Genomic DNA, 22,002 nt, shown 5'->3' on the forward strand with positions numbered 1-22,002 from the left:
CCTACATGGATCTGACACTCTTGTAGGGCGTATATGATGGCTTGTGCACCGTTTTGACAGAGTTTATGACGGGAGACGCTCATTGCGAGGTTCTGAAGTCCATGCTACTGAAAGCCCGATTTCAGGTGTTTGATCTGACCTTGACCTGACCTGTGACCTCAAAATTCAACTTAAAAGTACTCATCTGAATTGTCTCGTCGCGTTCTTTCGTTTGCCGCTTTGTGCGTTTCGCTGCGCCTATTGGGTCTCGAGTTATCGGCTGAGGGCGTTTAACCCCCCCCCCCCCCCAGCAAACGACGGCTGGCGAAATACCCTAGCAACTGCCGGGTTAATGTTTTTGTCCAGCTCAACTCTGACTCAACTCAACAGCTCAACACTTTATCCAACAATCAAATCTCAAATCTGTCGTTTTCCGTCGAGAGCAAAAAAACTACAGGTAGGGGCTGATCCGCCCGCCCCCCCCCCCCCCCACTAGTAATAGAGCTAACAACCCAATTTCCTGTATGTAAGCGATGATCGTACATGAAATGGATTCATTTCGTTTCAGGTGTGTTCGCTTCTGCACGCCAAGAGAAGTTCGGAGCCTGTTTTTATTAACTATCCTCCTCTTGACAGCATCCCTATGGTTTCACCCTATTCTCCTCCGTAGGCCACCTATGAATATGGCTTGGCATACACTCGACCTTACCGTTCAGAAAGCGAGTCAAGCTCAGCCAACATACCTTCCTCGTAGACAGACACGTAATCTCACCAGCGAGGTGAGCCGAAATCACCCCGCCCAAGATCCTAACAGACCCCTGCTTATTCTTCACTGGACAGAGGACCCTGGCTTCTACTTCCGTATAAGCAACTCTTCATTTTCCAACTGCCCCGTAAGCAGCTGTTCAGCAACCTCTGATCGCAAGCTGCTGTCGACTGCTGACGCAGTTGTCATCCATGGACAAACATTAAATATGAGCAATCTGCCCAGTCGAACGCGGCCACACAAACCTTATATCCTGGCCTGGCAAGAGGCCCCGCCGAAGTCGTTACATCTCCTGCTTCCGCAACTGGACGGCTACTTTGACCTGATGATGACATACACGAGAGACGCGGACGTGCTGTTTCCATATGGAATAACTACCGACGGTGAACAAGCGAAAAAAGTGCCACCGTACAACGCCAGTCGCGGGTGAGTGAGGCGTGTCAGCTATGCTGCATGACAAATTCAAATATACTAATACCAAAGTTTTTTTCTCCAAAACTGATTAGTCAGGTATTGAAGTTACCTAGCATGTTTTGGAGATGGCATACATGAAACATTCAGTGACCTCATCACTTCTGTACAAGGGACATAAACACTGAACTCGACATAAACAAAAGGGTTCTGCTGCCCAAGATTCTTACAGATAAGGTTGGGACGCTAGTCACGTGATCATTTTTCCTGCTTTTCCCAACCCTACTCACGATTTTCATAAGCCTTGATTTATTCTTGAAACACTTTGCACAGAGGCGTTTGTACTTAACCTTCCAGGCGGTGGGGGGGGGGGGGCATTTTTTTTGCCCCCCTTTTTACTTTTTTCGATATATCTCAAGAACTGCTGCGCCGATCGTCACCAAACTTTCGGTACCCTACCATGAACAGCTATTACACATTGTGACAAAAAATCCAAAGGCTATGATAGGTTGGACGCTAATGACGTCAGAGTGACGTCATTTCTGCCATTTTCGACCCAAAAAAAGATTTCGCGAGAAGAGCTGTCAGGCCTACAGCTCTAGAGATACAGAAAAATGTTTCAGACATAAAAGGTGTAAAATTTGAAGAGCTACAAAACTGTTATCTCTGATTTTTGATTTTTTTTATTTCGACCCCCAAAAATCAAAAATATAGATTTTTTAATATAATAGCCGAAAAATCCAAACCAAAATGAATTCGAAAAAAAAAACGGAAGATATGTGATAGTCCCTACCGCCTTCTATGTACATACCAATTTTGAGATCGATACCTACCTCTTTTTTTGGCCAAGTTATAGCGAAAAAACTGTTCAAAATTGATGATGTCAAATTTTCAAACTCGACATTTAGCAATTCTAGACCTCGTAGCGCAAAAAAAAAAGACCACCATTAGACTCCCCGTGACGAGCTGCATCGAAATTTTACCCATTTTATGCAAAAATATCAATTTTGAAATTTGACCTTTTTTACCTGACCTTGACCTGACTTCCACCAGAAAGTGACCTAAACCGTACCTAATGGTCTTATAACCAACACCATTGAGTTGTCAATGAAAAACTGGCCATAAAACATGCATCGCACAACCTTAGTAAAGTTGGGTTCATGTGGTGACCCTTGGTGACCTCTGGTAACCTGACCTGTGACCTGACCTGGTATGACCAGTGACCTCTATTAGCAACATATGTACTAGACAACTGACGCCCTATCGCTGATTTTCGACAAAGTGGGTTTTACTCGGTGTTATAGCGCTTTCCCTAGAAGCCCCGTGAACGGTGAAACATTTTATCTTTGACCTGACCTGTGACGTCATCGGTGACCCCGAGGTTAATGAAATTTGGTTTCCTTCAACAAATTTGACAGGGCTATCGAAAGCCTTTTGAATTTTCCGGATTTGTCCAGTAGTTTCGGAGATACGGAGGGGGGGAAATGCCCCCCCCCCCCCCACCGCGCGGAAGGTGGCCGGGAGGCCCACCGCCCCAGAAACAGGTGTAGAATTAAACGAGCTAAAACGCGGCCCACCGTCATTTTTTACTTTTGCATTTGAACCATCTGAAGTAAAAATTATATTGGGTATTCAGTATGCCTACCTAGGCTAGTACCTTCTACCACACAAATCCATTTTCCCAAACTTACCCCAAGACGTATGTACGTGAGGTACTAGGTATTTGATAAGCAACTTATACTGGCGTCCATACCGCAAAGCATGTGAACTTTTTGGAAAGAAAAGTAACCGGGATAAAAGGATGCATGATTTGTTCGTGATAGGTACAACAAAAAGGCCCCACTGCCGGGAGGCCCCCTTGCTATGAGGCCCCCGGAGGCTCTGCCCCCCCCCCCCCCCCTGGACAAAATCCGTGGCGCCGCGCCTGGCATGCGTCCTGATCGTCAGTGGCCGACCTAGAGAGTCGGCAGCACTTACTAACGTCTTTTGCGATAACTCAAAACACATTGCAGCTAGAGAGCTGCAACTTGGCATATTTTATCATCGATTCAAGCCGAATCTTGTAATACTATAACTGCATTTTCATAAATGCATTCTGCATTTTTTCTGCATTTTTTATAACTGCATTTTCAGGGCAGGTCAAGTCACTGATCTATGACGTCATAAGTGACTTCATGGCCCTAAAATGTCGCAACTTCGCAACGCCCTCAGTGCCAGAGGAGCTTTCACAGGTAGATGAAACTTACATGATCTAGTATCCTCAAGAGGTGTCACAACTTGTATCACTCGGATTTTTCTTAACACGCGCAGTGGAAGGGTTGCGAGTACTACGCCCAGTGGAAGGGGGGGGCGGATGTCGCCCCCCCCCCCTAAGATCTCAGCTCCCACCGGAGCTAGAAAAACGAAATTTGGAGGGTAGGTGGGGGCCATGGGGAACTCTGTTGTGTGTGAATTTCATGACCCTAGGTCAACATCTTCAAGGTCAAATGAGGTCAAATGTGGTCAAATCTGCCATATTAGCGACTTTTTTGCGTTTACACGCCGATAACTCAAAAAGTTACCGGCCGATTTTTTTAAATCTTTCACTATACGAAACAGCAAACATTTGTGAGTACGTATGGCGAATTTCTAGATAATCCAACAATAAATATGGCAGTTAGAAGCCTGCTAAGGGTAAGATGTCGCCGGCTGAAGCGGCATCGGCCGACGCGGGAAACGCGGCAATCACAATTTTGTGTTTACACACTCATAACTCAAGTTGTTACCGGCCGATTTTCAAAATTCTTTGACCATATGATTGCCTGTACATTTCTCAGTCTTCTCACCGAATTTGACGCGAATCTAATATAATCAGCGGTAAGGAGCGCGATGTAAAGACGGAACCGTCCCGCCACGGCACAGTCTACAATTCAGGCGGCGCGTAACGGCTAGCGCCGGCCGCCGCGCCGCCGCGCCGCCGCGGCGGCAGGATGTTTGACTTTACACCGCTATTACTAGAAAAGTTGTGAACGAATTTTCTTACTTCTTGCACGCGAAGATCCGCAATTCAATTCTGGACAGGTAGCCGAAATTTCACGTTGATATTATCCTTGCGGCGCGAGTTATTGGCGAAAAACAGGAGGGGTGGGCGAAATCCGCCCCCCCCCCCTTCCACTGCCCCGCGCGGGGCTGGGGTCTCCAGCCGAACGCGCGGGGCTGGGGGGGGGGGGGTAAATTTTACCCCCCTGTTATCTCCCGAACTAATGGTCCGATTTGGAAAATTCAAACGCCAATCGAAAGCTCTCATCACGAACTACTAAAAACATGTACTTAATTTAAAGTTTGAGGTCAAGGTCAAGGTCAGGTCAAGGGTACAAATTGCAAGTTTCTACAGTATCGGCCTTGCACCGTAGTTGCCGAAGAATGGAGTCATGGACTGAGACTGATCGCCCAAAACGTGTTCTTAGGCTACCAAGACCATATTAGTTGCATACAATATCATTCAGAGGTCAAGGTCAAGGTCAGGTCAGGTCAGGTCAGGTCACCAAAAAACAAAATATAGAAAAGGGCATGTGCGACACGTGTTTTATGGGTCATTTTACTCATAGAATTCAATAGGCACACTCAATAAGTGATATGGACCACCTCTGGATGAATTTCAGGTCGAGGTCAGGTCAAGGTCAGGTCAAGTGAGGTCAAATTTTGAAGTTGGTTGTTAAGGCCTAAAAAGGTGTATATCTGATGCAGTTTTTCACGGCGAATCGAATGGTGCTATTTTTGTTTCCGTACGAGGTCCAGAACTTCCAAAAAAGGCATTTTTCAAAAATTTTGTGTGTCGTGACGTCATAAAATTTTGAATAACTCCCACATTTTTGAACCGATTCTTCTAAAATTTGGTATGTAGGTGCACATAGACCACTTCTCTGACATATATTCCGGTTTTTTCGATAGACTCAAAATTGTGGATTTTATAATGATTTTCCCAAAAAAATCAGTTTTTTGAAAAAATTTAGGCCAAAATCCAGAATTTTCAAAAAACCGAGATAGCCATTTGATAGACAAAGTAAAATTACGTATAACCTTTTTTGTTACGTCTCGATTCCTTTAAAAATGAAGATGTTAGCGGCGTTTGAACTTTTGCCGTTTTTGAGGCGAAAATGGCGAACATGACGTCACTAAAACGTCAATTTCTCAAAAAAATTCCGACGGATTTCGCTCAAATTTTCAGGGAAGGTGTCAAATTGATGTAAGAAAAGGAACTGAAAGTTTGGCGGCGCTGCGCGCCGCCGTTTTTGAGATATCGCGAAAATTCGCGAGGGGGGGTAAAATTTACCCCCCCCAGCCCCGCGCGGGTTAACCTTTGCCCCAGTGGGGGGGGGGGCATATGTTACCACCCTGTCACGTTTTTTGCGTGTAAATAAAAAACCGCGGCGTAGCGCCGCGACGCTTGGGGTAGCTTTTGGTACATCAATTTTTGACAATGTGTGAACTTTTTGACCCCAGGTCATGTCAGGTCAGGTCACCAGGTCAAGTTAACTGACCAAGGCTAAAAAAAGTTTGCAAACATGTCCAGCCTGCAGTGTTTGTCAGAAAGGTTTTAAACTTGGTGGATTGCATGAATTTATGGGCGCCTACAATTTGTATATCTCAGATTTTTTTATATCCGTGACCTAAGGTCAGGTCAGTGGCGTGAACTTTCCATTACAAGTCAATGGAGAAAAATGTAAATGCCTCTAGATCCGTATGTACGCATAGGAAGAGTCCAAATATTTCAGAATCACAATGATTTGGACCACCCGTGATGACCAGAGTGTCATTTTTGCAGATAGCCTCTAGAAAGGTCATCCGAGGTCATTTGAGGCTACAAACAGTTTTTTTGCCAATAACTCGCGACTGGAAAGAGCTAGAACGCAGGGGATGGCCTCATTGTGTTCGTCTTGCTGAGACTCATCGACTGATATGCAGCATGACCTTTTCCGGTCAGGTCATGACCTTGACCTGAGATCAAATTTTCAAGTTGACCTTTCAAGGTCAAATTATAGTTCATTCGGCGCGTCTCGGCGAGAGGAACACGATTCTGGCAACAGAAATGTCGTGACTTTTTGTAGTAGAAAGTTATTGTCGAAAAACACTTTTCGTAAAAACAGCTATTTTTGGAGTTTTTGTCCTCTGGAGGCTAAACCGTTGACCTGAGGTCAATTTTGATAATAACCTTATCAAAAGAAGAGTTTAACCCTCGCACCGACGGGGGGGGCGGATATCCGCCCCCCCCCCCCTGAGGTTTTTCGCGAATAGCGGGAAAACCGCGGCGCCTACGCGCCGCGAAATTTGGTATGACTATAACCTCATCAATTTTAAACATGGTGTGCAAGTTTGAACCTCCTACCTTTTAAGGTCAGGTCACTAGGTCACTTTGAATGACCCAACCTCAAGTCACTTTCTTGCAACTTTGTCACCGTGCCAGAGCTACAGTAGATGTCGGAGGTCTTTGAAAGTCGCAGGATATTATTAGGTCATTAGTAGGTACAATTTGTATATCTCGGAATTTTGATATCGGTGACCTAAGGTCAGGTCAATTTCGCGACCTCCCCATTATAAGTCAATGGGGGAAAAATCAACTCCCTGTTTTTACCACTAAAACGGGTCGGAATGGCCCCATATACCATACATGACTTCATATACGATCAACCTTCACTACCTTGAGGTCTGTTTTGCTGTTGGGCAGCTGTGAGGTCATGTGACGTCATCAAAGGTCACCAAAGGTTTTTGGCCAATAACTCCGTACAGGAACAAGATACAGACGCGTGGATGGTCTCATTGTGTTCAGCTCGTCAAGACGCATCGAATGATATACATGATGACCTCGAGGTCACGTGACCTGAGGTCAACCTTTGACCTTGACCTTTCGAGGTCAACATATATATCATTCGATGCGGATTGACGAGAGGATCACGATGATGCCCTTAGTTTGTTCCTATCTTGACTAATTCGAAAGTTATTCGAGAAAAACTCTCTCCATATCCAGCGCCGCCATTTTGACTTTTTCGACCACTGTGACGTCATCTTTGACCTGACCTGAAAATGACCTTTGTAAAAATTGTAGATCTTGGCCCTGCGTATCCGATGCCGTTTACCGCTTGTCGCTATCTTGCTTCGTTCTCGAGATCTCAGGGGGGGGGCGGTCATCCGCCCCCCCCCCCGTCGGTGCGAAGTTGGCGCAGACCCCCGTCGGTGCGCGGGTTAAAAGCTATCGATTGCTTTTCCCTGCGTTTTTTAGCTACCATAGTTCCTGAGGTAACGGCATGTTTTCTGAAAAATATAATGACCATTGGCAAATTTTGACCTTTGATGACCTCTGGTGACCCCAATACTGCTCTAAGATGAAAAATGACTGAAATACTTTCAAACGTACGCATTGAGAGCTATGACTGCTTTTGACCGCATCTTTCTAGCCCCCTTAGTTTTCGAGTTAGAGGTGGGTGGTAGCATATGCCGCCCCCCCCCCCCCCCCACTAGGGCGAAGTTGGCTGAGACCGACACTGGGGCGCGGGTTAATTTCGAAAAAAAAAACGGAATATATGTGATAGTCCCTACCGCCTTCTATCCACAAACCAAATTTGAGATCGATACCTCATTTTTGTCCAAGTTATAGCGAAAAGAAAACTATTCAAAAATGATGACGTCAAATTTTCAAACTCAATTTTCAGCAACTCTGGACGTCGTAGCGGAAAACAAATACCCCCATTAGACTCCCCGTGACGAGCTGCATCGAATCAATATTCATTTCATTCAAAATTATTAACTTTGAACTTTCACTTTTTTTCCTGACCTCCACCAGAAAGTGACCGAAACCGTGCCTGATGGTCTTATAACCAACACCATTGAGATGGAAATGAAAGTGCTGTAAAAGTGCTGTAAAACGGCACTCTTTTCAGAAGTTTGAGTCGAAGTGGGGCACTGTCGCGAACATTGTTTCAGGGACAGGGCCCTAAAACTAACGGCATATTCTTCCCGGAACCTTCTCCCATCCTACCCACAAGCCTACGTGCATGCGAGACATCCCGGTCGTCGTGGGCCTCCGGCTGGGGCCCGGCGGCTGGCGCGGCGTTGCGACTGTCACCCGGTAGCTTCTCGGTCCTGCCCGCTCGTCGTGGGGGTGCCCGGTGGTGCTGCCGCCCGCTCCGCCGGCAGTGCCTTCGCTCTTTTTTTTCTTGCTAGTTTTCTACTTCTTTTTGTTTCTATTATTATATGGCGTTTTTCGTTCCCTGCGATACCTGTTAGAGTTGGCTGGAGCTGCCGGGAGCGCGCGAGGGGCACGAGTGTGCGACGCGGTGTGGCCTGTTACGTACATGTGTTTTGTGTATGGCTGTTGTGACTCGTGTGATTTATGAAATAAATTGAAAAAAAAAGAGATGGAAATGAAAAATTGTCCGCCATTAAACATGCATCGCAGAACCTTAGTAAAATTGGGTTCATGTGCTGACCTTCTGTGACCTGACCTGTGACCTGACCTGGTATTATCAGTGACCTCTAATAGCATCATATGTACTAGGCAACTGACGCCCTATCGCTGATTTTCGACAAAATGCGTTTTACTCGGTGTTATAGCGCATTTCCTAGAAGACCCGTGAACGGTGAAGCATTTCAGGTTTGACCTGACCTGTGACGTCATCGATGAACCCGAGTTCAATGAAATTTCGTTTCCCTCATCAAATTTGATAGGGCTATCTAACGCCGTTTGAATTTTACGGATCCGTCCAGTAGTTTCGGAGATACGGGGGGAGGGGCAAAAAATGCCCCCCCCCCCGCGCCGAAGGTGGCTGGGAGGCCCACCGCCTGCCGGGTTAAGGGTCACCTGATGTCAGGCTGGTTACGAGACCTCACCCTTATAAGTCAATGGGAGAAATGTCGAAACTGTTATTTTGGCACTGGAAATGATCCAAAACTATCTCAGGCACATGGAATCATGATTGCTTGTACTCCTTGCAAGGTGCGATGTTTCACTTTTGCATTGCTGACATTGCGTGACGTCATTTAGGACGCCAGTAACTTCATAAGTGTTTGGTCAATAACTCCCGAACAAATTGAGATAGCGTCTAGCGAGTCGCGGAAACCGCCAATGGGCTCCGGAAAACCTGTGAAATCGACAGATACGCAATATTACCTTTACCTCCTTCGACCGGCTGGGTGAAACGTTGAGAGGAAGCGTATCTGTCTTTGGTTATTGATGAAATTTTAAAAGCTTTGCATAAAAGATTAATTGTATCATTTTTTCTGAGTTATGAGTATATATTTGCCACTTAAATACATATAATGAACCATTGTTATTATTCTGGTATATTTTGTGTTGTGATCACACATTTGTGAACACAACACATATCACTGTGATGGTCGCATACCTACCTTACCATCAACTTCCTTCAATGCAAAGGCTTCTTACAGCGAAGTTGAGTTATACATTTAATGAAAACGGGGTATTAGTTTATTAAACAAGATATGTGAGCAAACATTTGTAGCACTCGTAGTCTTTACTTATGCATGAAGAAAAATCAAGAAACTGTAACCATGCAGACCTTGTGCAGGCTCAGAGTCAGCTCTTCATTTTAGGTATTTGTTAGCCCGCGCCCCGCTGGGCTATTCAGCCATACGCGCCCTGCAGGGGGGGGGGGGGGCAGATTCTGCCCCCCTGTCTAACTTCCGAACCGATGGTCGTAGAAAGACGGGGAAAACGGCAATCGAAAGCTCTCAACGAGGCGAATCTTAAGAGCTCAATTTTTTTTGCTTAAGTAGGTCAGAGGTCAGGTCAAGGTCAGATCAAGGGTACAAAATGCAAGTTTGTACAGTATCGGTCTTGCACCGTAATTGCCGAAAAATGGACTGAGACTGATTGCCCAAAACGTGTTCTTAGGCTACCAAGACAATATTCGTTGCATACAATATCATTCAAAGGTCAAGGTCAAGGTCAGGTCAGGTCAACAAAAACAAAATATAGAAAAGGGCATGTGCGATACATGTTTTATGGGTCATTTTATTCATAGAATTCAATAGGCACACACAATTAGCGATATGGACCACCTTTGGATGAATTTCAGGTCAATGTCAGGTCAAGGTCAGGTCAAATGGGGTCAAATTTTGAAGTTGGTTGTTAAGGCCTAAAAAGGTGTCTAGCTGATGCAGTTTTTCACGGCGAGTCGAATGGTGCTATCTTTGTTTCCGTACGAGGTCTAGAAATTCCAAAAAATTCATTTTTCAAAAATTGTGTGTGTCGTGACGTCATAAATTTTTTAATAACTCCCACATTTTTGAACCGATTGTTTTCAAAATTGGTATGCATATAGACCACTTCTCTGACATATATTCCGTTTTTTCTATATACACAAAATTTTGGATTTTATAATTATTTTCCCAAAAAAAGTCGGTTTTTTGAGAAAAAAATGGGCCAAAATCTAAAATTTTCAAAAAACCGAGATAGCCATTTGATAGACAAAGTAGCATCACGTATAACCTTTTTTGTTACGTCCTGATTCCTTTACAAATGAAGATGTTAGCGGCGTTTGAAATTTTGCGATTTTTGAGGCGAAAATGGCGAACATGACGTCACTAAAACGTCGTTTTCTCAAAAATTTTCCGACGGATTTCGCTCCAATTTTCAGAGAACGTGTCAAATTGATGTATGATACGGTACTGAAAGTTTGACGTCGCTGGCGTAACGCGTTTAGAAGTTATTGGTGAAAAACAGGAGGGGGGCAGATTCTGCCCCCCCCCCCCCAGCGGGGCGCGGGTTAGGGCACAGTGAATGCCACTTAACCCTCGCACGTGTGCGGCGTTTGCCAGCTTCTAATGTGTAGGGGATGGGGGGTCGGTTGTACCCCCCTTGCCGTTTGGCCCCTGATCGAGCTAGAGCTTTGCGGAAAAAAACGAGCGTGTTGCCCGTGACGAGAGAAAGCCGATGATACCCAATTTTAAGGTCCTAGGTCATTGGTTGACCTTCCAGGTCAGGTCAATGACCCAAAGTCGGGAAAATCGGGACCTGTTAGAAAGTCGTTAACCCTATTAGTGGCAGGCTCCTGGCTACCCCATATTAGTGGCAGGGGGGGCTGTTTACGACCCCCCTTGATATCTCGAGATCTAACCGGCCGATTTTCAAAATTCAAACGGCATTCGATTTGGCTCAACGAGATCTACATTTCTAAAAAAAATAAACTTAAAAAATGTCAATAGGGGGGTAGAGGGGGGTAAAAACGGGCAAATTGCAGATACATTTTAGACTGTTTATCACGGCCAGGTTTCTGAACCAATCTTAACGCAACTTTTGCCGATCGATAGAGAATGAACCAGGAATTTACATGGATCCTAAAAATATGCATTTTCAAAAATCATAGGCGGATACAGATCATTGAGATTGGGGGTACACAAAAAGTATAGTAAATAAGGTTTTTGTTGGTACTGTTTCTAAAAAGGGTGGCAATGGTCTTGTTATGTTACAATTTTCTTATGAGAGAACGACTAAAATTGTATTGGTCATGCATAGGCGGTGTCAGGGCACCTATGTTGGGAGGTAAAAAATAACCCCCCTTTTTGGACGCCTGGATCCGCCTATTATAGCAAAAACGTGTCAAAAGAGGATGCACAATAACTTTGTATATGTTATCACATGATACCTTTCATTCACTGTTCGTAAAACTGGTGCAGCATCGTGATCTTCGCCCAAATGACTCGCTTCACGAATAGGACCCCCAATTCCCAGTGCTCTGGAGCCGCCCATGGTAAAGTTATGAACTTGAAATTTTCAGGGAATGTGCCCAATTTAGTTTTAGGAAAAGTCAGAAAATTTCAGCATCGTAGCTTCAGCGGTTTCGGAGATATTCCCGAAAAACCTGAGGGGTGGATAAAAACAACCCCCCTGCCACTAATAGGGTTAAGTGTGGCTGCTAAGGGGTTTTTCGGGGTGCTGATCACGAATATCGTGCTAGATTTGATCGCAGATGATGTCTTAACCCGCGCCCGGCTGGGGGTCCTGGGTTTCCACGCCCTGCTGGGGGGTGTTTGAACACCCCCCCCCCCTTGTAACTCGGCTCCTGGGCCACGTAGCGATACGCGGAAGGCGGCGTTCGAAAGAACGTAAAAAATAATGACGAAATCACTTCGGTAAATTTTTTGGTCAGGTCAAAGGTCAGGTCACCAGAGGTCATTGAAGGCAAAATTTTGCCGATTTCCAGGTCGAATGTCGAAAATTTCCAAGAAGCCAACGCATAACTGGGGAACCAATAGAGCTACAGCGCCGCGGAAAAGTGCATTCGATAGCCCTATTAACCAGCGCCCGGCTGGGGGTCCTGGATTTCCACGCCCTGCTGGGGGGGTGTTTGAACACCCCCCTTCTAACTCGGCTCCTGGGCCACGTAGCGATACGCGGAGGGCGGCGTTCGAAAGAGCGTCAAAAATAATGAGGAAAACACTTCAGTCAATTTTTTGGTCAGGTCAAAGGTCAGGTCACCAGAGGTCATTGAAGGCAAAATTTCGCCGATTTCCAGGTCGAATGTCGACAATTTCCAAGAAGCCAACGCATAACTCGGGAACCAATAGAGGTACAGCGCCGCGGAAAAGCGCATTCGATAGCCCTATTAACGCCCTTTCTGAATAATTCCCTCAGATTTGACCTAACGTCAACGGTTTTGCCTGCAGGGGGCAAAAACTGCAAAAATAGCCGATTTTTTCGGAAACAGTTTTTCTGCAATAACTTTTGACCCAAGCCTTGTACGAGCTTACTTTTACCGGCATCGTGTTCCTCTCGTCAAGCCGCATCGAATGAACTATAATTTGACCTTGAAAGGTCAACTTGAAAATTTGACCTCAGGTCAAGGTCATGACCTGACCGGAAAGGGTCATGTTGCATATCAGTCGATCCGTATCGTCGAGCTGAACACATCTAAGGCGTTTTCATCGCTCTAGCATGCCTCTATCAAAAGTTATTTGCGAAAAACTGTTAGATACCATTCGTGACCTAAGATGACCTCAGGGCATAAATAGGGGTCACGGACACCATTTTCATGTTCAGTGTGTCTAAACCACTTGTAATTCAGTGTTTGGGAGTGTTTATAATGTCTTTCGTCCAAAAGAGACGCATTTCAATTTTCTCCCATTGGTCAGGTCGCAAAATTGACCTGACCTTAGGTCATCGATATCAAAATTCTGAGATATACATTTTGTACATGCTATTGCTCTTGGCAAACGCTGAAAGTTTCAAAGCGATCGGTTACTCGGTGTAGCTCTGACAGACATTGAAACTTTTTATGAGGTGAGGTCACTTCAAGTGACCTTGTGACCTGATCTTGAATGACCTTGGTCTGAAATTTTCACAACATGTGTAGAATTGATGTATGATAAGGTGTACCAAAAAACGGCGGCGCGGAGCGCCGCCGTTTTTTAGATATTCGCGAAAAACCACAAGGGGGGGTGTTCAAACACCCCCCCCCCAGCAGGGCGCGGGTTAACACGCGCAGTGGAAGGTGGGGGCGGATTTCGCCCACCCCTCCTGTTTTTCGCCAATAACTCGCGCGGCAAACATAATATTAATGTGAAATTTCGGCTACCTGTCCAAAATTGAATTGCGGATCTTCTCGTGCAAGAAATAAGAAAATCGGTTCACAACTTTTCTAGTAATAGCGGTGTAAAGTCAAACATCCTGCCGCCGCGGCGGCGCGGCGGAGCGGCGGCCGGCGCTAGCCGTTACGCGCCGCCTGAATTGTAGGCTGTACCGGGGCGGGATGGTAACGTCTTTACATCGAGCTCCTTATCGCTGATTGTATTAAATTCGCGTCAAATTCGGTGAGAAGACTGAGAAATGTACAAGCAATCATATGGTCAAAGAATTGTGAAAATCGGCCGGTAACAACTTGAGTTATGAGTGTGTAAACACAAAATTGTGATTGCCGCGTTTCCCGCGTCGGCCGATCCCGCTTCAGGCGGCGACATCTTACCCTTAGCAGGCTTCTAACTGCCATATTTATTGTTGGATTATCTAGAAATTCACCATACATACTCACAAATGTTTGTTCTTTCGTATAGTGAAAGAAAAAAGAAAATCGGCCCGTAACCTTTTGAGTTATCGGCGTGTAAACGCAAAAAAGTAGCTCATATGGCAGATTTTACCACATTTGACCTCATTTGACCTTGAAGATATTGACCTAGGGTCATGAAATTCACACACAACAGAGTTCCCTTGGGCCCCCACCTACCCTCCAAATTTCGTCTTTCTAGCTCCAGTGGGAGCTGAGATCTTAGGGGGGGCGAAATCCGCCCCCCCCCCCTTCCACTGGGCGTAGTACTCGCAACCCTTTCACTGCGCGTGTTAACACCCTTTCTGAGCAATTCTCTCAGATTTGATCTAACGTTACGTCAACGGTTTTGCCTGCAGGGGGCAAAAACTGCAAAAATAGCCGATTTTTTCGGAAACAGTTTTTCTGCAATAACTTTTGACCCAAGCCTTGTACGTGCTTACTTTCATCGGCATCGTGTTCCTCTCGTCAAGACGCATCGAATGAACTATAACTTGACCTTGAAAGGTCAACTTGAAAATTTGACCTTAGGTCAAGATCATGACCTGACCGGAAAGGGTCATGTTGCATATCAGTCGATCCGTATCGTCGAGCTGAACACATATAAGGCGTTTTCATCGCTCTAGCATGCCTCTATTAAACGGTTTTTGCGAAAAAAAACTGTTAGATACCATTCGTGACCTAAGATGACCTCAGGGCACAAACAAGGGTCACGGACACCATTTTCATGTTCAGTGTGTCTAAAGCACTTGTAATTCGGTGTTTGGGAGTGTTTATAATGTCAATCCGTCCAAAAGAGGCGCATTTCAATTTTCTCCCATTGACTTATAATGTCGAGGTCGCAAAATTGACCTGACCTTAGGTCATCGATATCAAAATTATGAGATAGGTATACATTTTGTACACGCTATTGCTCTTAGCAATCGCTGAAAGTTTCAAAGCGATCGGTAACTCGGTGTAGCTATGACAGACATTGAAACTTTTTATGAGGTGAGGTCACTTCAAGTGACCTGGTGACCTGACCTTGAATGACCTTAGTCTGAAATTTTTACAACATGTGTAGAATTGATGTATGATAAGGTGTACCAAAAACGGCGGCCCTCCGCGCCGCCGTTTTTTAGATATTTGCGAAAAACCACAAAGGGGTGTTCAAACCCCCCCAGCAGGGCGCGGGTTAAAGCATTTGGACCAGGTCGAGTCAGGTCAAATCAACCAGTAGGCGTCGTGACGGGTATTCGTAGTACGTGTCAACCGTCTCTGACAGCTTCGTAACATGTTACGAAGTCACCAAAACTACTTCGTAAATGTTCAAATGGTTGCTAAATTCGAATTCAGCTCCAAAAACTAGCCTAGAAACATGTAAAACTCGAAAAAGTGAACCGAGGGCACCAAAGGTCAATGACCTGACCTGACCTTCAGGTGACATTGACACCCACCATAATGCATGGCAGCAGCATCAAATCACATGTTTGAACGTTTGAAACCACGAGAAGCTTGCAAACGCGCGGCTAATGCGAGCCGACATACGCTGAATCGCGATTCCGGCCAAACATGGTCTCGGAAAAGAGGTCACAGGTCAAAGGTCATTTGGGTCAGGGTCATGAAATTTTCATGGTTGGTATAAATTGATCAATGCGAGGGTACTGAAAGTTTCGTCGCAATCGGCCGCTTTTTACGCGAGTTATTCGCAAAAAAAGCATGGGGGTCCATCCGACCCCCCTACACATGCGAGGGTTAAGACAGTTTCGCAGTTCAATTTATTTTATTTCCATTATTTCAAGTTTCAATAATGACGATATTAAAGATTATTCCTATACTAGGTATTTATCATTTAGCATAGCATGCCTAATATTTAGAACCTAAAATATTGCATTAAAAAAAGTTGCGCCACTGCATGTACAGCGCAATATCTGTCGACAAAATATGGTGCCAACTCAAGGTCAAGTGGTCACGTGACCATTGTCCGGCAGCTGTACGCCCACATGTTGGACCACCCTGACCGGCACCCCACGTCTTTGCAGGGTGCGGCCAGTGGCCTGGATGGTGTCTCATTGCATCACCGTGTGTAAGAGGGAGCAATACGTCGCCCAGCTGCGACACCACATTGCAGTGGACACATTCGGCAAGTGCGGCGAGCAACAGTGTTCCGGCAACAAAGATGACTGCTACCGTCGCCTCGCCGAGACGCACCTCTTCTACCTGTCCTTCGAAAACAGTCTCTGCGACGACTACATCACAGAGAAGTTCTGGTTTGCGCTGCGGTACGGGATGGTGCCGGTGGTGCGCGGCCCGTCGCCGCAGTCCTACCACCGCGTGGCACCGCCCAACTCCTTCATCCACGTGGAGGATTTCGCCGGGCCCAAGGCTCTGGCCGCCCATCTGCTGGCGCTGTCTCGCAATCAGACGGCTTATGAGGAGTACCATGCATGGCGCAGCTCCCACAAGGTGCAGTATCCCCGAGCCATGTGTAATCTGTGCCACCGGCTGCATTACGGTGATCGGCCGAAGCCGCTGCGCTTGTCGAAACTTTGGTCCGTGGCGGACCTGTGTCGCAAGCCTCGTGATCTTGACGAGAATAACTAGAAACTCGCACTTTATGTGAGAAACTTGAATAATTTCATTAAAATATGTCCGAGGGTGAAGGCAGCGTGCATTAACCCTCGCCCTGGCAGGGGGGTCGATGCGACCCCCCTAAGGTTTTTCGAAGATAGCGTATAAACGGCGGCGCGCAGCGCCGCCAAATTTGGCGCAGCCTATGGGGCAGCCTTTTTACATAGGACCGGAAAATTTCAGGTCCGGGTAACTTTGGGTCAGGTCACCAGGTCAGAAAAACCGGTACAAGGTCATGGTCAAATTTCAGTTTTCTTTTTGCACCTGTCAAACTCACAGTTTTGGACTGATTTCCTTCAAACTTTCAGGATGTGCTAATTTCACCGAGTTGTATAACATATATTTCGGTTTTTTTTTAGGTCACTGACCTGAGGTCAGTTAGAGGTCATTACGTCGTAATGTTAAGCCTATGGGAAAATACTAAATTCGGAAAATACTGGATATATCCGCTTCGTTCTATCACTTTTGTGCTTTGAAACCACAGTACTTGAAGGGACTATCCCACCTTTAACATGGGGTTTGAGTTGAGATAGCCAAGTTTGCGGCGAGGTTCAGAAACCACTATCTATCTAGGTTGCAACCCCCGCGGCCTCTTGGTGTTGAAGAAATTCGTTCCCTTCATTTGAAAATGGGCCTTGTACAAGGCCCTATCTTCAACATGGAGCGACCGTTAGTGTGACGTCACCTCGTTTAGTCATTCTGATTTAAATGGGTTTGTTCGTTGAAAAATCGCTTAAAACTTGGTCTGAACTTTGTTGTGGTGCCTACAGAGTAAAAAGAATCAGCTTTATGACAGTAATGTGGCCTGGGGAAGGAGGTAATTTTGGGCTGTGACGTCACATATTTGAAAGTTTGTGTTTGGAATATGGGAAGCCTAAGATGTTTAATGAAAAATAAATGCCAGAACCGTATTCCTGGTCATCCAATCTATAAAGTCGGGCACAATTTAACTGGTTTTAACAACATTTTAGAAGGTGGGATAGTCCCTTTAACGGCAGGTCACCTGGTGCTTCTTTGTTTGGTGTACTTATCCATGGGTCAGGTCAAATGAGGGCAGCTGAGGTCAAATGACGGGGCAAAAAATAGCCCCCCCCCCCAACAGGGCGCGGGTTAATTGGCCAAATGTTGATGAAAATGATGAAAACTAAATTTTAAGTGATGACGTAATTTATGGATGTGACGTCATACACGTCACGAAGCCACCTGGTGTGAAAGTAGCGAACTACAATTCGCTACAAGTTATGGTGAATCAATGTCCTACAGACATTGCGTGCAAGTTTCGATAATTGCGCAAGCGTTTATGGCTATTTGTGTGTATTTTTTTCGACGAAACATTTTTCAAACAATTTCATTTTTATTTTATTTTGAAACGAACCAAAGTTCGTCCTACTTGTGGCTCAAAAAGACTTTGGTAATAAAACTTCAAGTGATATAGCCATGAAGAGTATTGGGTGGAGCAGTGGTGAATCAAATTCAAATGTATAATAATTTGAATTACGAAGTGCTTCACCTCATCAATAATTCAAGCCATGCATGGCAAAATTCACGATGCAGAACAGTTCAGAAAATTGAATTTGGGTTGAATTTACGTTAATTTAGGTACCCATCTGAATGTTCAATATGATTCTAGATTTCGGAGCTATGGCCAATAGATAGCTAGTTTCAAACATCCTGTAGGTTATCAAAATAATTACAAAATTGTGTTGTGTGCTTTCGGCATAACTGTTAGTGGTGCCTGGTTGTGCTTTGATGTTGATGTAATAAGGTATCTTTGGAACACGACTAAATGGTGCTGATGGTGCGAAAAGTAATGTTTGATCTTCACGCCCATGTCTGACGTTGATCACTGCTGACTGATTTCATTTTATCAAATGTGATGATAGCACAACTTGCACCAGTGGCACAAACCTTGTCGTTGAAGTTTGAACACCTGATGTGATTTAGAGCGCTGATAGCTGATATTGAGCCGCATTGACAAATGGTGTTGGCATCAGCAGTCTGTGTTTGCGTGGGGTTGCCTGAAGAACTGGTGTGTAACCAACCTTTGAGTGTTGTTAAATACATTGTTGTGATAATACTGAGTTTTTTTTCGCGGTGTTTATATGTAATCTTGGTTTTGGCCATCCGGGCATGGATAGCGACTGACACAACTTCAGGGACGCTTCTCCATAACACCTCTGAAGCACCATCATTTATATTCTTTTCCCAAGGTTAGATTCCCAAATCACTGTCAATCCTATAGCCTAGCCCAGATCACTTTGTTCGGTCGACGTAGGTAGTTCAAACAGTTGCACACATTATTTGTGTACATCAGGATAAACACTGAACACAACAGCTGCTCAGGTAAGCAGTTGCAGCAAGATCACCCAATTACAATTAGTACCTAATTGGTAGGTACTAATTGGCAGAACGATAGATCTATTCAAGAAGCCTACAACTAATCAAGTTTCTTCCAATTTACTAGGATTTACTACAATTGCTAAAATTAACTACTCTCCACCGAGTGTAGACCAACAGCCAGCAGGAGTCGCGGCAAACTGGCGCGCAGTGACCCCCGGCAGACGGGCGCGCAGTGACCTCCAGCAGACCGGCGCGCGGTGACCTCCGCCGCCGGCAGACAAGGTGACCACCGCCAGACGGACTTGCGGCGGCCTGTGTGACGTCCAGACGTTCCAAGTCCTTGCGGGTCCAGACGTGAGAATCACCCGTGAAAAATCCAACAGACATGCATATAAAAGACTGTGCAATGAGAATTTCCCATTCAAAGCCAGTGATATGCCGTGCCGTGCCGTGCCGTGCCGTGCCGTGCCGTGCCGTGCCGTGCCGTGCCGTGCCTGCCTGCCTGCCTGCCTGCCCTGCCTGTCCTGCTTTGCTCCTGCCTGCCCTGCAAAGCTTTGCTTTGTTTTGCTTTGCTTTGCTGACAAAATGACCTAGACCTGAACTGGTGCTTTATGTCAGAAATAATTTGGATCCCTCTCAGTCAATTTAATTTCTAAAAAAATCACAGCATTGCGAATACTCACTGGTAACTTAAAATTTCACTAGAAAACAGCTTTGCTTCATCAACAACGGCTTCGGTTGAACGGCTTTGCTTGACAGCAAAGCTACTGGAAAAATACAAACACACGCGCAAAAGGGTTTTTGGTTTCTTATTGGTATCTTGGTTTTTGTTTGTTTGCCTTGACCACCAGCAAACAAAAACGCGCAAAATGTATTAGGAATAAGGAAAGCCTTATTGAGTTCTCCAGCTTGAAACGTCAAAGAATATTACCCAATCAGAAGCAAGCATTCTGAATAGCTTTACGACGATTCGCGCTCCATCTGCCCGTGTCTTCTCAACATGCTGCTTGCGGACAATCTTGAACACAATTTTTAAAACGACCAGTCTGTTAGGCGAATCTGTTCCCGTTAACTTTAAATCAAGGCTTTTTCTTGCTGACGTCATACACCTCTGGTCACATCTGGTAAAGACCTTGGCGATCTGGTAAAGACCATCGAAATCGCTCTCTAGCGCTGTCAATTTATATTTTTGAGACGAATGGCTCCGGATTATGTGGTTTTAGCATATAACGAGCAAAACTGCTATCAATATTACAGGCCTACAGACTACACAGACTACAGACCTAGTGGACTACAGGCCAGACCGTTGCACCTAGCCCGGTAAAATTTGCACAACTTATAGATCAAAGATGCGCGACGTGCCTTTGAGGGCACATTGCCCCAAAAGACGGTAAATAACTTTTGAAAATACCTATCTCCAATTTTAGTGTTTTCTGGACCAAAATTTTGCAAGGAATCCGATGGTGTGGTCCCCGAGATCCGAAAAAAAAAAATCATTTTGGAGATAGCACCTATTTTTTAAAAATAAATATTCGTCAGGCATAATAGTCAAATAAATTGAAAATATAATGAGTTAATTTTTGTAACAACACTAGAATGTGTCGAACATGAATTAGAGATATATTTCAGCTGAGATGATACTATATCTGCGCATACATGTACATGAACTATTACATTAACCCTCGTCGGCCGAGAAGGGGTGGGGCGGGTGCCGCCTCATACACCTTTTTTCAATCCGAATCGGCATCCGTTCATTCAAATACGGCAGCGAGCACCTTATCTCGACAGGCACTCCAACAACTCGACACTGGAGCACGCATTTCGACACGTTTCACCGATTTAGACTAGCATCTGTTGATATTCGACCAGGGTCATTGAACAACGGCAGAGGCATTTAATATCGACAAAGGGCATTATGTTTTGTCATTTTGCATTTTACGTCGGCAGCTTGCAGCCTAGCTAGACAATGGTCAATTTATTTCATCAGTGAATTAAGCAACTCTTATCTTTTCGGAAAGGCATTTTAAGAATATGCGTTAAAATGTTCCACGGTACTGTAAAGAGACACTCAATATGGACGCTTGGTTGCTAAGAAACCACACCTTTTCAATCCGAATCGGCAACCGTTCATTGGAATACGGCAACGGGCACCTAATTTCGTCAGTCGCTCTGGAACCTAACACCGGTTCGTCCCTAACATCACACGCCTCCGGCACACAAGCTGACCTCATGCTAGGTCATCATCCTTGTGCCATTCTGTGACAATGCGGAAGCACTGGCGAATCCAAAGGGCGACGGGGGTCATTCGGGGCCACGCTCCTAGCGAATCCAAAGGGCGACGGGGGTCATTCGGGGCCACGTTCCTGGCGAATCCAAAGGTTAACGGGGGTCATTCGGGGCCTCGCTCCTTTCAACGCATCTAAAGTTGATAATGTTTTAGCGGTATTTCTTGGATGAAAAACAAAAATATTGATTTTTTCATTTGTGTCGATCTGTCGACACATTGTGAGTGGCGCTGACCGCCAGCGCGGATGGTTCGGGTCTGTCGAGATGGGAATGGGCGTGTCACCCTAGAGAGGCAACAATGTTTGCAGGACGGTGGTGTGGTCAGTCATGGTCAACTGTATCTCTGGACAAAAAAAAAACTGCCCTCTGGAAAGGTGGAAACCCTGCGGGCTGACCCATCGATCGCTTTGGCTGCTTATCCGTAGCGGGACAGTTTTATACCGGCGTCTTGTCAGCCACCGCAGCTTACCGCTCACTGGTAGACTCACCCAAATGCTTTCTCCGCATTACACCTCTCATTTCACGACTCTGACATGGCTTGCTAGCCTACTCACCCTCCATCCACAGAAAAAAAAA

General features: G+C 45.5%; 1 protein-coding gene across 1 annotated transcript; it reads left to right on the forward strand.

Moving 5' to 3' along the window:
* The first annotated feature begins 1,073 nt into the window (after positions 1–1,073).
* LOC122367684 (alpha-(1,3)-fucosyltransferase C-like) lies at positions 1,074–16,914 on the forward strand. Its single transcript, XM_043341020.1, has 2 exons — positions 1,074–1,171; positions 16,212–16,914. Exons 1-2 carry the CDS (start codon positions 1,074–1,076, stop codon positions 16,771–16,773), a joined length of 660 nt encoding a protein of 219 aa, XP_043196955.1. The 3' UTR covers positions 16,774–16,914.
* Positions 16,915–22,002: the final 5,088 nt, after the last annotated feature.

Source organism: Amphibalanus amphitrite, unplaced genomic scaffold, assembly GCF_019059575.1.
Source record: "Amphibalanus amphitrite isolate SeventyFive unplaced genomic scaffold, NRLGWU_Aamphi_draft 000888F_arrow, whole genome shotgun sequence".
NCBI lineage: Eukaryota > Metazoa > Arthropoda > Thecostraca > Balanomorpha > Balanidae > Amphibalanus > Amphibalanus amphitrite.